The sequence below is a fragment of the Cervus elaphus genome, chromosome 16 (genome assembly GCF_910594005.1).
Source record: "Cervus elaphus chromosome 16, mCerEla1.1, whole genome shotgun sequence".
Lineage (NCBI taxonomy): Eukaryota > Metazoa > Chordata > Mammalia > Artiodactyla > Cervidae > Cervus > Cervus elaphus.
In genome coordinates, this window is record NC_057830.1 from 39,095,596 (window position 1) to 39,109,805 (window position 14,210).

A 14,210-nucleotide genomic window follows, 5' to 3' on the forward strand; every position below is an offset into this window, starting at 1 on the left:
GGTGAAAAAAAAAAAGGAAGGACTGAGAAATTCCAGAGAATAGCTAGCTGGCTGCGGACAGGTCCATCCCCCGCCAGAGGCAGGAAGAAGCGGGGAGGGGAAAGGGGCAAACTTGGCCCCAGAGATGGCATCCCCTACCAAACTGCAAACAGGCTTCCAGTTTCTAACCAAAGACTTCCTGAGATTCTGGACAGTTGACATCTGCCAGGAGGGTCACGGCTAGAGACCAGCTCCCCAGAACAGACACAAGGCGCACCCGACCGGCGGGCGCAGAAACTGAGACTGGGACCACGGAGGGGATAAGCCGCACCCCACCCTGGGAGACTGCGCCCGTCAAGCTCCTGGCTGCCTGAGCTGCTCGGCCGGGGAAGGCACAAAATGCAGCCCAACCGAGTCTGCGCTTTTGTGGAGTATCTGAAAACTGGAACCGCAAGCAACTCAGGGCCCGCTCCCTATAGAGCAGCCTGGAGCCTGAGCAGTGTAGATGGGGAAAGCACACATGCTGTGAGCAGGGACAAACCCAGTGTGGCCGGAACACTGCGAGTGCTCCCCACACACGCCAGTGACATTTGTCTGCAGCGCCCCTCCCTCCCCACAGCACGACTGAACAAGCGAATCTAAACAAGAGACCACCTCCGCCCGCCTGTGTCAGGGCGGAAATTAGACACTGAAGAGACCAGCAAACAGAAGCCAAATAAACAAAGGGAACCGCTTCAGAAGTGACAGGTGCAACAGATTAAAATCCCTGTAGTTAACACCGACTACACCAAAGGGGTCTATAGATATCGAGAAGTGTAAGCTGGAACAAGGAGCTATCTGAAACTGAACAGAACCCACACTACCTACAACAGCTCCAGAGAAATTCCTAGATATATTTTTACTACTATTTTTAAAAATATTTTTTTTCTTTTATTTTTTAAAGCCCTCTATTATTCCTCTATTACTCCTTAATTTTCATTTTCATAACCCATTATAACCTTGCAAAAAAAAAAAGACCCTATTTTTAAAGCGAACTTCATATATATTTCTTAAATTTTTTGTGTTTTTGTTTTTAATATTATATTTTCAAGAGTCTAACCTCTACTCAAGATTTTTAATCTTTGTTTTTCAGTATTTGATATCAATTTTGGGCATTTAAGAATCCAACTTTCAGTACCCATTTTTACTCAGGAGTGTGATGATTACTCTCTCCCCCTTTTGACTCTCCTTTTTCTCCCCCAGATCACCCCCTATTTCCTCCCTCCCCCTTCTCTTCTCAATCCAATTCTGTGAATCTCTGTGGGTGTTCTGGGCTACAGAGCACACTTAGGGAACAGAGTACTGCGTAGATCTGTCTCTCCCCGCAAGTCCCCCTTTTCCTCCTCCTGCTCATCTCTATCTCCTTCCTCCCTCTCCTCTTCTTCATGTAACTCTGTGAACCTCTCTGGGTATCCCTCACTGTGCAGACTCTTTTCACCATTAACACAGAAGTTTTATTATCAGTGCTGTATAGTTGGAGAAGTCTTGAGGCTACTGGAAGAATAAGACTGAAATCCAGAGGCAAGAGGCTTAAGCCCAAAACCTGAGAACACCAGAGAACTCCTGACTACAGGGAACATTAAGTAATAAGAGACCATCCAAAAGCCTCCATACCTACATTGAAACCAACCACCACCCAAGAGCCAATAAGTTCCAGAGCAAGACATACCACACAAATTCTCCAGCAACGCAGGAACATAGCCCTGAGCGTCAACATACAGGCTGCCCAAAGTCACACCAAACACACAGACCCATCTGAAAACTCACTACTGGACACTCCATTGCACTCCAGAGAGAAGAAATCCAGCTCCATGCACAAGAACACTGATGCAAGCTTCCTCAACCAGGAAACCTGACAAGCCAATTGTCCAACCCCAACCACTGGGAGAAACCTCCACAATAGGAAGGAACCACAGACCACCAGAATACAGAAAGGCCACCCCAAACACAGCAATCTAAACAAGATGAAAAGGCAGAGAAATACCCAGCAGGTAAAGGAACATGGAAAATGCCCACCAAGCCAAACAAAAGAGAAGGAGATAGGGAATCCACCTGAAAAAGAATTTAGAATAATGATAATAAAAATGATCCAAAATCTTGAAAACAAAATGGAGTTACAGATAAATAGCCTGGAGACAAGGATTCAGAAGATGCAAGAAATGTTTAACAAGGATCTAGAAGAAATAAAAAAGAGTCAATTAAAAATGAATAATGCAATAAATTATATCAAAAACTCTCTGGAGGGAACTAACAGTAGAATAACAGAGGCAGAAGATAGGATAAGTGAGGTAGAAGATAAAATGGTGGAAATAAACGAAGCAGAGAGGAAAAAAGAATCAAAAGAAATAAGGACAACCTCAGGGACCTCTAGGACAATGTGAAACGCCCCAACATTTGAATCATAAGAGTCCAAGAAGAAGAAGACAAAAAGAAAGGCCATGAGAAAATACTCGAGGAGATAATAGCTGAAAACTTCCCTAAAATGGGAAGGAAATAGTCACACAGGTCCAAGAAACCCAGAGAGTCCCAAACAGGATAAACCCAAGGTGAAACACCCCAAGACACATATTAATCAAATTAACAAAGATCAAACACAAAGAACAAATATTAAAAGCAGCAAGGGAGAAACAACAAATAACACACAAAGGGATTCCCATAAGGATAACAGCTGATCTATCAATAGAAACTCTTCAGGCCAGAAGGGAATGGCAGGACATACTTCAAGTAATGAAAGAGAATAACCTACAACCCAGATTACTGTACCCAGCAAGGATCTCATTCAGATATGAAGGAGAATTCAAAAGCTTTACAGACAAGCAAAAGCTGAGAGAATTCAGCACCACCAAACCAGCTCTTCAACAAATGCTAAAGGATCTTCTCTAGACAGGAAAGACAGAAAGGTTGTATAAAAGTGAACCCAAAACAACAAAGCAAATGGCAACGGGACCATATCTATCAATAATTACCTTAAATGTAAATGGGTTGAATGCCCCAACCAAAAGACAAAGACTGGCTGAATGGATACAAAAACAAATCCCTATATATGCTGTCTACAAGAGACCCACCTCAAAACAAGGGATACATACAGACTGAAAGTGAAGGGCTGGAAAAAATTTTTCACGCAAATGGTGACCAAAAGAAAGCAGGAGTTGCAATACTCATATCAGATAAAATAGACTTCAAAATAAAGGTTGTGAAAAGAGACAAAGAAGGACACTACATAATGATCAAAGGATCAATCCAAGAAGAAGATATAATGATGACAAATATATATGCACCCAACATAGGAGCACAGCAATATGTAAGGCAAATGCTAACAAGTATGAAAGGGGAAATTAACAATAACACAATAATAGTGGGAGACTTTAATACCCCACTCACACCTATGGATAGATCAACTAAACAGAAAATTTAACAAGGAAATACAAACTTTAAATGACACAATGGACCAGCTAGACCTAATTGATATCTATAGGACATTCCACCCCAAAACGATCAATTTCACCTTTTTCTCAAGTGCACACAGAACCTTCTCCAGAATAGATCACATCCTGGGTCATAAATCTAGCCTTGGTAAATACAAAAAAAAAAAAAAAGAAATCATTCCATTTATCTTTTCTGACCACAATGCAGTAAGATTAGATCTCAATTACAGGAAAAAAAAACTATTAAAAATTCCAACATATAGAGGCTAAATAACATGCTTCTGAATAACCAACAAATCATAGAAGAAATAAAAAAAGAAATCAAAATATGCATAGAAATGGATGAAAATGAAAACACAACAACCCCAAACCTATGGGACACTGTAAAGCAGTGCTAAGGGGAAAGTTCATAGCAATACAGGCTTACCTCAAGAAACAAGAAAAAAAGTCAAATAAATAACCTAACTCTACACCTAAAGCAACTAGAGAAGGAAGAAATGAAGAACTCCAGGGTTAGTAGAAGGAAAGAAATTTTAAAAACTAGGGCAGAAATAAATGCAAAAGAAACAAAAGAGATCATAGCAAAAATCAACAAAGCTAAAAGCTGGTTTTTTGAAAAGATAAACAAAATTGACAAACCGTTAGCCAGACTCACTAAGAAACAAAGGGAGAAGAACCAAATCAACAAAATTAGAAATGAAAATGGAGAGATCACAACAGATAATACTGAAATACCAAGGATCATAAGAGACTACTACCAGCAGCTCTATGCCAATAAAATAGACAACTTGGAAGAAATAGACAAATTCTTAGAAAAGTATAACTTTCCAAAACTGAACTAGGAAGAAACAGAAGATCTTAACAGACCCATTACAAGCATGGAAATCGAAACTGTAATCAGAAATCTTCCAGCAAACAAAAGCCCAGGACCTGATGGCTTCACAGCTGAATTCTACCAAAAATTTAGAGACGAGCTAACACCTATCTTACTCAAACTCTTCCAGAAAATTGCAGAAGGTAAACTTCCAAACTCATTCTATGAGGCCACCATCACCCTAATTCCAAAACCAGACAAAGCTGCCACAAAAAAAGAAAACTACAGGCCAATATCACTGATGAACATAGATGCAAAAATCCATAACAAAATTCTAGCAAACAGCACCCAACAACATATTAAAAAGATCATACATCATGACCAAGTGGGCTTTATCCCAGGAATGCAAGGATTCTTTAATATCCACAAATCAATCAATGTAATACACCACATTAACAAATTGAAAGATAAAACCATATGATTATCTCAATAGATGCAGAGAAAGCCCTTTACAAAATTCAACACCCATTTATGATAAAAACCCTCCAGAGCAGGAATAGAAGGAACATACCTCAACATAATAAAAGCTGTATATGACAAACCCACAGCAAGCATCACCTTCAATGGTGAAAAATGGAAAGCATTTCCCCTCAAGTCAGGAACAAGACAAGGGTGCCCACTCTCACCACTACTATTCAACATAGTTTTGGCCACAGCAATCAGAGCAGAAAAAGATGTAAAAGGAACCCAGATTGGAAAAGAAGAAGTAAAACTCTCACTGCTTGCAGATGACATGATCCTCTACATAGAAAACCCTAAAGACTCTACCAGAAAATTACAAGAGCTAATCAATGAGTATAGTAAAGTTGCAGGATACAAAATTAACACACAGAAATCCCTTGCATTCCTATACACTAACAATGAAAAAACAGAAAGAGAAATTAAGGAAACAATACCACTCACTATTGCAACAAAAAGAATAAAATACTTAGGAGTATATCTACTTAAAGGAACAAAGGACCTATACATAGAAAACTATAAAACACTGATGAAAGAAATCAAAGAGGACACAAATTGTTGGAGAAATATACCGAGTTCATGGATTGGAAGAATCAATATTGTGAAAATGAGTATACTATGCAAAGCAATCTATAGATTCAATGCAATCCCTAGCAAATTACCAATGGTATTCTTCACAGAACTAGAACAAATAATTTCACAATTTGTATGGAAATACAAAAAACCTTGAATAGCCAAAGCAATCATGAGAAAGAAGAGGAATTAACCTGCCTGACTTCAGGCTCTACTACAAAGCCACAGTCATCAAGACAGTATGGTACTGGGACAAAGACAGAAATATAGATCAATGGAACAAAATAGAAAGCCCAGAGATAAATCCACTTACCTATGGACACCTTATCTTTGAGAAAGGAGGCAAGAATATACAATGGAAAAAAGACAACCTCTTTAACAAGTGGTGCTGGGGAAACTGGTCAACCACTTGTAAAAGAATGAAACTAGAACACTTTCTAACACCATACACAAAAATAAACTCAAAATGGATTAAAGATCTAAATGTAAGATCAGAAACTATAAAACCCCCAGAGGAGAACATAGGCAAAACACTCTCCGACATAAACCACAGCAAGATCCTCTATGATCCACCTCCCAGAATATTGGAAATAAAAGCAAAAATAAACAAATGGGACCTAATTAAACTTAAAAGCTTTTGCACAACAAAGGAATCTATAAGCAAGGTGAAAAGACAGCCTTTATAATGGGAGAAAATAATAGCAAATGAAGAAACAGACAAAGGATTAATCTCAAAAATATACAAGCAGCTCCTGCAGCTCAATTCCAGAAAAATAAATGACCCAATCAAAAAATGAGCCAAAGAAGTAAACAGACATTTCTCCAAAGAAGACATACAGATGGCTAACAAACACATGAAAAGATGCTCAACATCACTCAGTATCAGAGAAATGCAAATCAAAACCACAGTGAGGTACCATAACATGCCAGTTAGGATGGCTGCTATCCAAAAGTCTACAAGCAATAGATGCTGGAGAGGGTGTGGAGAAAAGGGAACCCTCTTACACTGTTGGTGGGAATGCAAACTAGAACAGCCGCTATGGAGAACAGTGTGGAGATTCCTTAAAAAACTGGAAATAGAAGTGCCATATGACCCAGCAATACTACTCCTGAGCATACACACCGAGGAAACCAGATCTGAAAGAGACACATGCACCCCAATGTTCATCGCAGCACTATTTATAATAGCCAGGACATGGAAGCAACCTAGATGCCCAGCAGACGAATGGATAAGGAAACTATGGTACATATACACCTGGAATATTACTCAGCCATTAAAAAGAATTCATTTGAACCAGTTCTAATGAGATGGATGAAACTGGAGCCCATTATACAGAGTGAAGTAAGCCAGAAAGATAAAGACCAATATAGTATACTAACGCATATATATGGAATTTAAAAAGATGGTAACGATAACCCTATATGCAAGACAGAAAAAGAGACATAGATATATAGAACAGACTTTTGGACTCTATGGGAGAAGGCGAGGGTGGGATGTTCTGAGAGAACAACATCAAAACATGTATATTATCAAGTGTGAAACAGACCACCAGTCCAGGTTGGATGCATGAGACAAGTGCTCAGGGCTGGTGCACTGGCATGACCCAGAGGGATGGGATGGGGAGGGAGGTGGGAGGGGGGGTTCAGGATGGGGAACACATGTAAATCAATGACTGATTCATGTCAATGTATGGCAAAAACCACTACAATATTGTAAAGTACTTAGCCTCCAACTAATAAAAATAATTGGGAAAAAAATAAAAAAGAGATGAAAAAGAAAAAAGAAAAAATGAAAAAATAAAATAAAATGGATAACCAAAAAATAAAATAAATAAATAAATAAAGAGTATGGACTTCAACACTATGTGTGATAGAGAAAAGAGCTAAATTTTTTTTAAAGTTTTTTTTCATATGAACTATTTTTAAAAGTCTTTATTGAATTTGTTACAATATTACTTGTCTTATGTTTTAGCTTTTTAGCTATGGGGGATCTGGCATTTTAGCTCCCAGACCAGAGATTGAACCTGCACCTCCTGCATTGCAAGGTGAAATCTTAACCACCGGACGGCCAGGGAAGTCCCAAGAGTTAAATTTTAACAAGAGATGCTTTCATAGTAAATTGCATACCATAATTTTCTCCTGCTTAGGGATTTAGAGGTTTTTAAATCCAGGGCTAATTGTTAAGCAATGTCTAAATTTGTCATTGGCAAAGCAAGATCTTTTCCTGAAAGCAGTATGTGGCAGTGATGATGAAGAGGAAAGCATGTATCCTAATAATAGAAGCAGTTACTTTATTAATCAGGATGGCCTCTGTGGCAAGTAAGAGGAAATCTAACTTGACAAATTTTATTGGTCATAAACAGAGGTCCCAAGAAAGTGCACGATGACTCAGGCAGTTATTAATCTACCCTTCTATGACAGCATTAAAAGACCAGGTTGTTTTCTTTTCATCTTTCTGCTCTATCTTATCAAGTCTATCATGTCCTGAAAGAACTAGGATACCTTTCTTAGAAGTTCCCTAACATATCTCTAGACTTGTCCCATCAGCAAAAAAAGGTGCCGTGTTTGTTTTGTTTTTAACATTCCTTGGTCCAAAGCCTGCTTCAATGCAGCTACCTCAAAAAGAAGGATAAGAAGACAATAATTAAAAAAAAAAAGAGTAAATGATTAAATGGAATTAAACCACTAAGAAAAACACAGTTTTTGTTTTAGGAAACTCTGCATATAAAAATCCTTAATAAATGCTTTTCAAGAGTGATGTCAGCATCATGACAATGTGAGATGTTCCCTTTGTCTATTTCCTTCAATCTACAAACAGTGAAACATCCATAACTCAAAGGTGTCTTTGTCCAGAGCATTCCACATAGCTGTCTTTCTAAAAGGTGGGTGGACTAGAAGACAGAAGAGGCGAAACCAGGGAAATAGCAGATGCAGTGCCTGCCATCCTGGATCCCTCCAGCTGAGCCTACAGCTTCAGAGAACCAGGAAGAATCAGGAGAGGCAGTTCTATACATTACTGGCCTCCTGGCTTCAGGAGATGTTTGTGGCCAAGGGAACCAGATAGCAGTGGGACATGCAATCTCAGCCCTCCAACTGTGGATGCACCTGTAACTCTACCTCCTCCACCTGCAGTAATGGTACCCACACCTCCAAATCAATCAACCACTGCTGGTAAGGAAATGAGATTATCATGATTGATTTAGTGTGACAGAAATTTAATCAGGAGATGGAGTTAGGATTACCATTAATTTTGTTTAAACTTTATATTGGAATATAGTTGATTTACAATGTTGTGTTAATTTTAGGTATACAGTATAAGTGATCTAATTATACACACTGAGATGGTTGGATAGCATCACCGACTCAATTTATATGAGTTTGAGCAATTCTGGAAGATGGTAAAAGACAGGGAAGCCTGGCATACTACAGTCCATTATGTCGCAAACAGTTGGACACGACTGAATGACTGAACAACAACATATATCTATTCCTTTCTAGGTTCTTTTTCCATAGAGGTTATCACAGAGATTTTTTTTTTTTAATATGAGAAACTGAAAAAAAAAAAATTGAGTTCTGAAAGGGAAGAAAGTTTTAGTAGGAAATCTACCAACTCCGTTCCATCCCTAGTCAACTAAGCTAATGGTTACTGTGGGCAATGTGATTGCAGTGTTGACAAACCATTTGATTACTTTTAAAATGCTGGTGATCTGGATGTTTATGCAAGATTTCTCAATTTTTAAATATTGGCATTACATTCAAAACATTTGAAAATACTTTTTTGGCCAAAATCATTCAGGCCAAATAAAATAAATCTGTAGTCCAAAAACATCCTGCAAATCACCAATTTACAAACTCTGGTTTATGTTAGTAATTTATTTCTGGTTTATGTTATTAATTTATTTAACTAAAACTTTTCTACTTAGTAATGTTCACTTTATGCTTGCCAGTAACTGAATTAAACAAATTTCTATAAAAATTTAATTAATAAATTCTTAATCAATTATAGTGAACTTCCAATTACACAGCTAATAAGGACTACTGAAGATAATGTAGGAAAAAGATATATAAACCAGAGAAGATTTATATAATTTTTTTTTGTAACTAAAGGTTCTAATTTGACAGTTTCATGGTTCAAACAGTTAAGATGTTGCTATCTAATGATGACTGTGCAATTTTCTCCTAGTTTCCTGTGATTTCTTATCTTCATTAGAGGGTGAATTAATTCCTAGTGAGTGAGAAAATAAAGGTGCATAAGTCCTTTAACAAATATTAGCCAGCATCATGGTAAAAAATGGGGTGTGGAAAAGATTAGGAAATTCACCTAATTAGAGATATCAGAGAATCATAGCTCATTCTTTAGAATCATCCTCTTTCCTGTAAGTATGGAGAAGAGAAAATTTTAATTCATACAAAGATTATTAAGAGTATGTCTCTCTTGAAATGTTGTGTCATTAAAGTATAATCAAGAAATAGTAGCCTTGCTGGGTATAGATGGCAAAAAATAGTGTGGAAGTAAGTACATTTCTCTTCCATCCAGATTGTCCAGTCTTCCAAGCTGATCATTTACCCGGCAACACTTGCTTAGGTGTTACTTCAGATTTTTGGATTGGAGTCCTAAAGAAAGAGAAAACTCTTAAATAATGAATTTTTCCTAAAAATGTAGACATTCTATAACCTTTAACTATTAGGAAGTTAAAATGAATTATTTGTAGTCACACATCGTTTTCTATAGATTCTGTGATACTTCACAATGAAGGAGTGGAAACATGGGAGGGTAGAGAAAGAAAAAGAGAAAAACATCACACTGGGATCCAACTATCCATATGGGTACTTATAGGAAAGAAGGTGGGGATCAGGAGAACAGTGATGTCATGCTGAGTGTTTTTCTGTGGGTAATTTTTTTTTCCTTTTCATGATCCCTGGGTAATATTTCTGAGAAAACAAAGAATATTGGGGTCATCACTTTCTAGTAAAGACCCTTACATCTTCTTTCTCTTGGTTATTGTCCAAACTAGAGGGTGGACAGATGCTAAAGCCTATTGCACAGTTATAGAGATACTGTCCTCATTGAACATCCTCTTGGAAGACATGGTTAGAATTTCTGTCCTTGATTGCTACAAGATTGTAAAGTTTGACTATGTGTCACTAATCTTAGGTTTAGACACTGGATTATCCTTGAAAACAGTAGAAGAAAGTCTTATGTTTCTATGCTATAATAGAAACAAAAATAACGGTCGGCATTAAAAATGCTATTCAATTCTCGTCTTTACTCATTTCCTTATTTTAGTCTTTCCTTACCTCCTTGTCACTTACTTTTTAAAAAAAAATTTTTTTTTTGATGTGGACCATTTTTAGAGACTACTGAATTTGTTACAATATTGCTTCTTTTTTTTGTTTGTTTGTTTTGTTTTTATGTTTTGTTTCTTTGGTCATGAGGCATGTGGGATCCTAGGACCCCAATCAGGGACTGAACCTGTACCCCTACATTGGAAGGTGAAGTCCCAACCCCTGGACCACTAGGGAAGTCTCGGCCACTTATTTTAATTTCTACCTGACTCTCAGGGTCCAGTACAGATTCCAACCACTTAGCGGATTTTCCTCTTACTGCACCATTTGTACCCCATTCCTTATCCCTTCACCATACTTTTCTCTGTAGTATCATCTACTTTGGCACCCATCACATATGAGGAGCTAGGTGTTCCAGGGGCTTCCCTAGTGGCTCAGACGGTAAAGAATCCGCCTGCAATGTGGGAGACCTGGGTTCAGTCTTTGAGTTAGGAAGATCCCTTGGAGGAGGGCATGGTAACCCAGCTCACTATTCTTGCCTGGAGAATCCCCATGGACAGAGGGTCACAAACAGTCAGACATGACTGAGCAACGAAGCACACACAACACAGGTGTTCCATGTGCATACGACTTGCTTTCCCAGCAAAAAATGTAAAAATCATTGAAAAAATGACCTTAAATTTTAGTTCCTTCTCATTTACTCACAATAGAGTCCCAAGTAGGAGGCAAGATTCTCAGCACCCAGTTGAGTGAATGACTCTACCTCTTCATGGGTGTTGGTTTTTATTCTGGATTTGTCTTTATGGACTCTTTTTCATACACTTCCTCCTCTAGAAAACTGTGACTAGTAGAAGCCTTATTCTATCTAGAATAAGGAAGCAAAATCTAATTTATAACACAGTTTTATGCCCTCCAAACTATGCATCTAGAGACTATCCTTTGAAGGAGACAATTCATCTTCTACAGCAGAATTATGTATCCCTTTTTAACAATTACACAACAGAACTATTTTTAACAGTCAAAAATAATAGCCATACTAATTTATAGATAGTGAGGAGGCCTTGATTTCTCCAATATTCCTTTGGGCTACCATCTCTCAAGTTAGCTTGCTGCTGCTGCTGCTGCTAAGTCGCTTCAGTTGTGTCAGACTCTGTGCGACCCCATAGACGGCAGCCCACTAGGCTCCCCTGTCCCTGGGATTCTCCAGGCAAGAACACTGGTGTGGGTTTAGAGTATCCTAAAATGGAACCCAGAGTTTGGAAGACATCATTCACATTGGGCACAACAGTTCTTTCAAACATTGCCAGTGACCATCTGATACTTACAAGAAAATAGAATGATACAGATGTAGAAATCAGTGGTGGAGGAAAACTTGGATTTGTAGGTAGCTAGCAAGAAGGTAGGAGAAGGCAATGGCACCCCACTCCAGTACTCTTGCCTGGAAAATCCCATGGACAGAGGAGCCTGGTAGGCTACAGTCCATGGGGTCGCTAAGAGTTGGATACGACTGAGCGACTTCATTTTCACTTTTCACTTTCATGCATTGGAGAAGGAAATGGCAACCCACTCCAGTGTTCTTGCCTGGAGAATCCCAGGGACGAGGGAGCCTGGTGGGCTTCTGTCTATGGGGTTGCAGAGAGTCAAACACAACTGAAGTGACTTAGCAGCAGCAGCAAGAAGGTAAAAAAAAAAAAATTAATTAAAAAATGGGGCCTTGAAAATAAGTGTGCTTAAAAGAAAGGCTTATGTAGCTCAGCTGGTAAAGAATCCACCTACAATGTGGGAGACCTTGGTTTGATCCCTGGATTGGAAAGATCCCCTGGGGAAGGGAAAGGCTACCCACTCCAGTGTTCTTGCCTGGAGAATTCCAGGGACTGTACAGTCCATGGGGTCACAAAGAGTCGGACACAACTGAGCGACTTTCACTAAATCATTTTCAGATATGGAAAACTAGGAATAATCTAAACCTGTATATTTACATATGGGCTTCCCAAGTCTTCTCAGGTGGTGCTAAGGGTAAAGAATTTGCCTGCCAGTGCAGGAGATGCAAGAGATGCAGGTTCAGTCCCTCAGTTGGGAAGATCCCCTGGAGAAGGGCATGGCAACCCCTTACAGTATTCTTGCCTAGAGAATCCCATGGACAGAAGAGCCAAACAGGCTAAGGTCCATGGAGTCGCAAAGAGTCAGACATGACAAAAGTGACTTAGCATGCATGCACATATGTTTCCTGCTTTCATTTAGATGTGGACATACAGTTCAGAAATAAACTCAATGCCAACAGACATAGAAAGTTATGTTCATCATATGTCCATAAAATAGTTATATGAAACTTTGAAAATTGTAAAGCACTATAGGATTTAAAGAATCTTTCATTTGATAAAAATATATAAATTTTTAAAAATGAAATAATAAGTTTCCTAATTTCAGCTTCCAAATAAGCATCTTTTCTGATAATGTGAGCTCAGAAATAAGCTGGCACCAAGAGACTAGAGGAACAATCATAGTGACCCAGTCTCTGCACTCTGCTGGGTACAGAGCTATCAGAGATGGTTATGTTTCCATCAAAAACATTGTAATCAATGTCATTATCCTTAAGCAATTGCTATCTAAATTTCTAAACTTGCAGGACACAACTAGGGCATTAAGGATTATACATATTACATGTATTGTCATACAAGTGTACAAGTTGTTGCTGTTATAGTCATTAAGTCATGTCTGACTCTTTGAACTGTTGCCTGCCAGACTCTTTTTTGTCCATGGGACTCTCCAGGCAAGAATACTGGAGTGGGCTGCCATGCCCTCTTCCAGGGGATCTTCCTCACCCAGGGATCGAAACCTCGTCTGGTGTCTCCCGCATTGGCAGGCAGATTCTTTACCACTAGCACCACATGGGAAGCCACAAGTATACAAATTATTGTCATTATCAGGATATTGCAAAAGGAATAAGGAATCGACCTAGAATCACACAGAGAGAGACAAAGAGAGGGAGAGGAAGCTGGCATCTGCCTTTCTTTTTTTCCCTTATTCTCTTTGCCTTTTGTAAACCACAGCAAAGTGGCCTCTACATTTTAGAGAGATTCTTTTGCATTTAACAAAAGGCAAAGGCGAACTTTCTGAAAGTGTAGTTACAAAGTCTGTGGTCCTTGCTACATACTAGTACTACACACTAGTGAGATAGATTTGTAAAACATTGCTGACTAGAAATGACAATTAAAGAGAGAGAGAGGATCATAAGCTGGGTTCCCCAGCAAACACACTACAGACTATGGTTCACCTCTTGGGATTGAACAGTCTTCGCCATCTGTGGTTTCCTCTTCTGACTGTGTGGGCCGGCATCAGTGGTAGACAGTGGCCTGTATGTGAAAGCATAGCATTTACAGTGACTTAGCAGTGTCTTTACCACAAGAGGGAGATTTGAGAGAAGTCTGCTCGTTTCCTTTGCCCTTTTGTGTCCTTCTTGGTAAGTGACGGGCTTTTCATCTGCTCCCTAGGACATCCTCTGGATTTCCCGTTTATGTAATTCATAATCATCACCACTGATTTTCTTTGTGATTCTCTACCGAGCCATGATATCT

At 38.9% G+C, this 14,210-nt stretch overlaps 1 protein-coding gene across 1 annotated transcript in view; it reads right to left on the reverse strand.

Moving 5' to 3' along the window:
- Positions 1 to 9,730: 9,730 nt before the first annotated feature.
- The window catches only part of ADAM28 (ADAM metallopeptidase domain 28), a 72,408-nt gene continuing 67,928 nt past the window's right edge, over positions 9,731 to 14,210 (reverse strand). Inside the window, exons 20-21 of the mRNA XM_043927715.1 lie at positions 13,910 to 13,988; positions 9,731 to 9,963 (exon numbers count right to left, since the gene is read on the reverse strand). Coding sequence (XP_043783650.1) covers positions 9,943 to 9,963; positions 13,910 to 13,988 — 100 coding nt within the window. The 3' untranslated portion in view covers positions 9,731 to 9,942. The remainder of the gene's footprint in view (positions 9,964 to 13,909; positions 13,989 to 14,210) is intronic.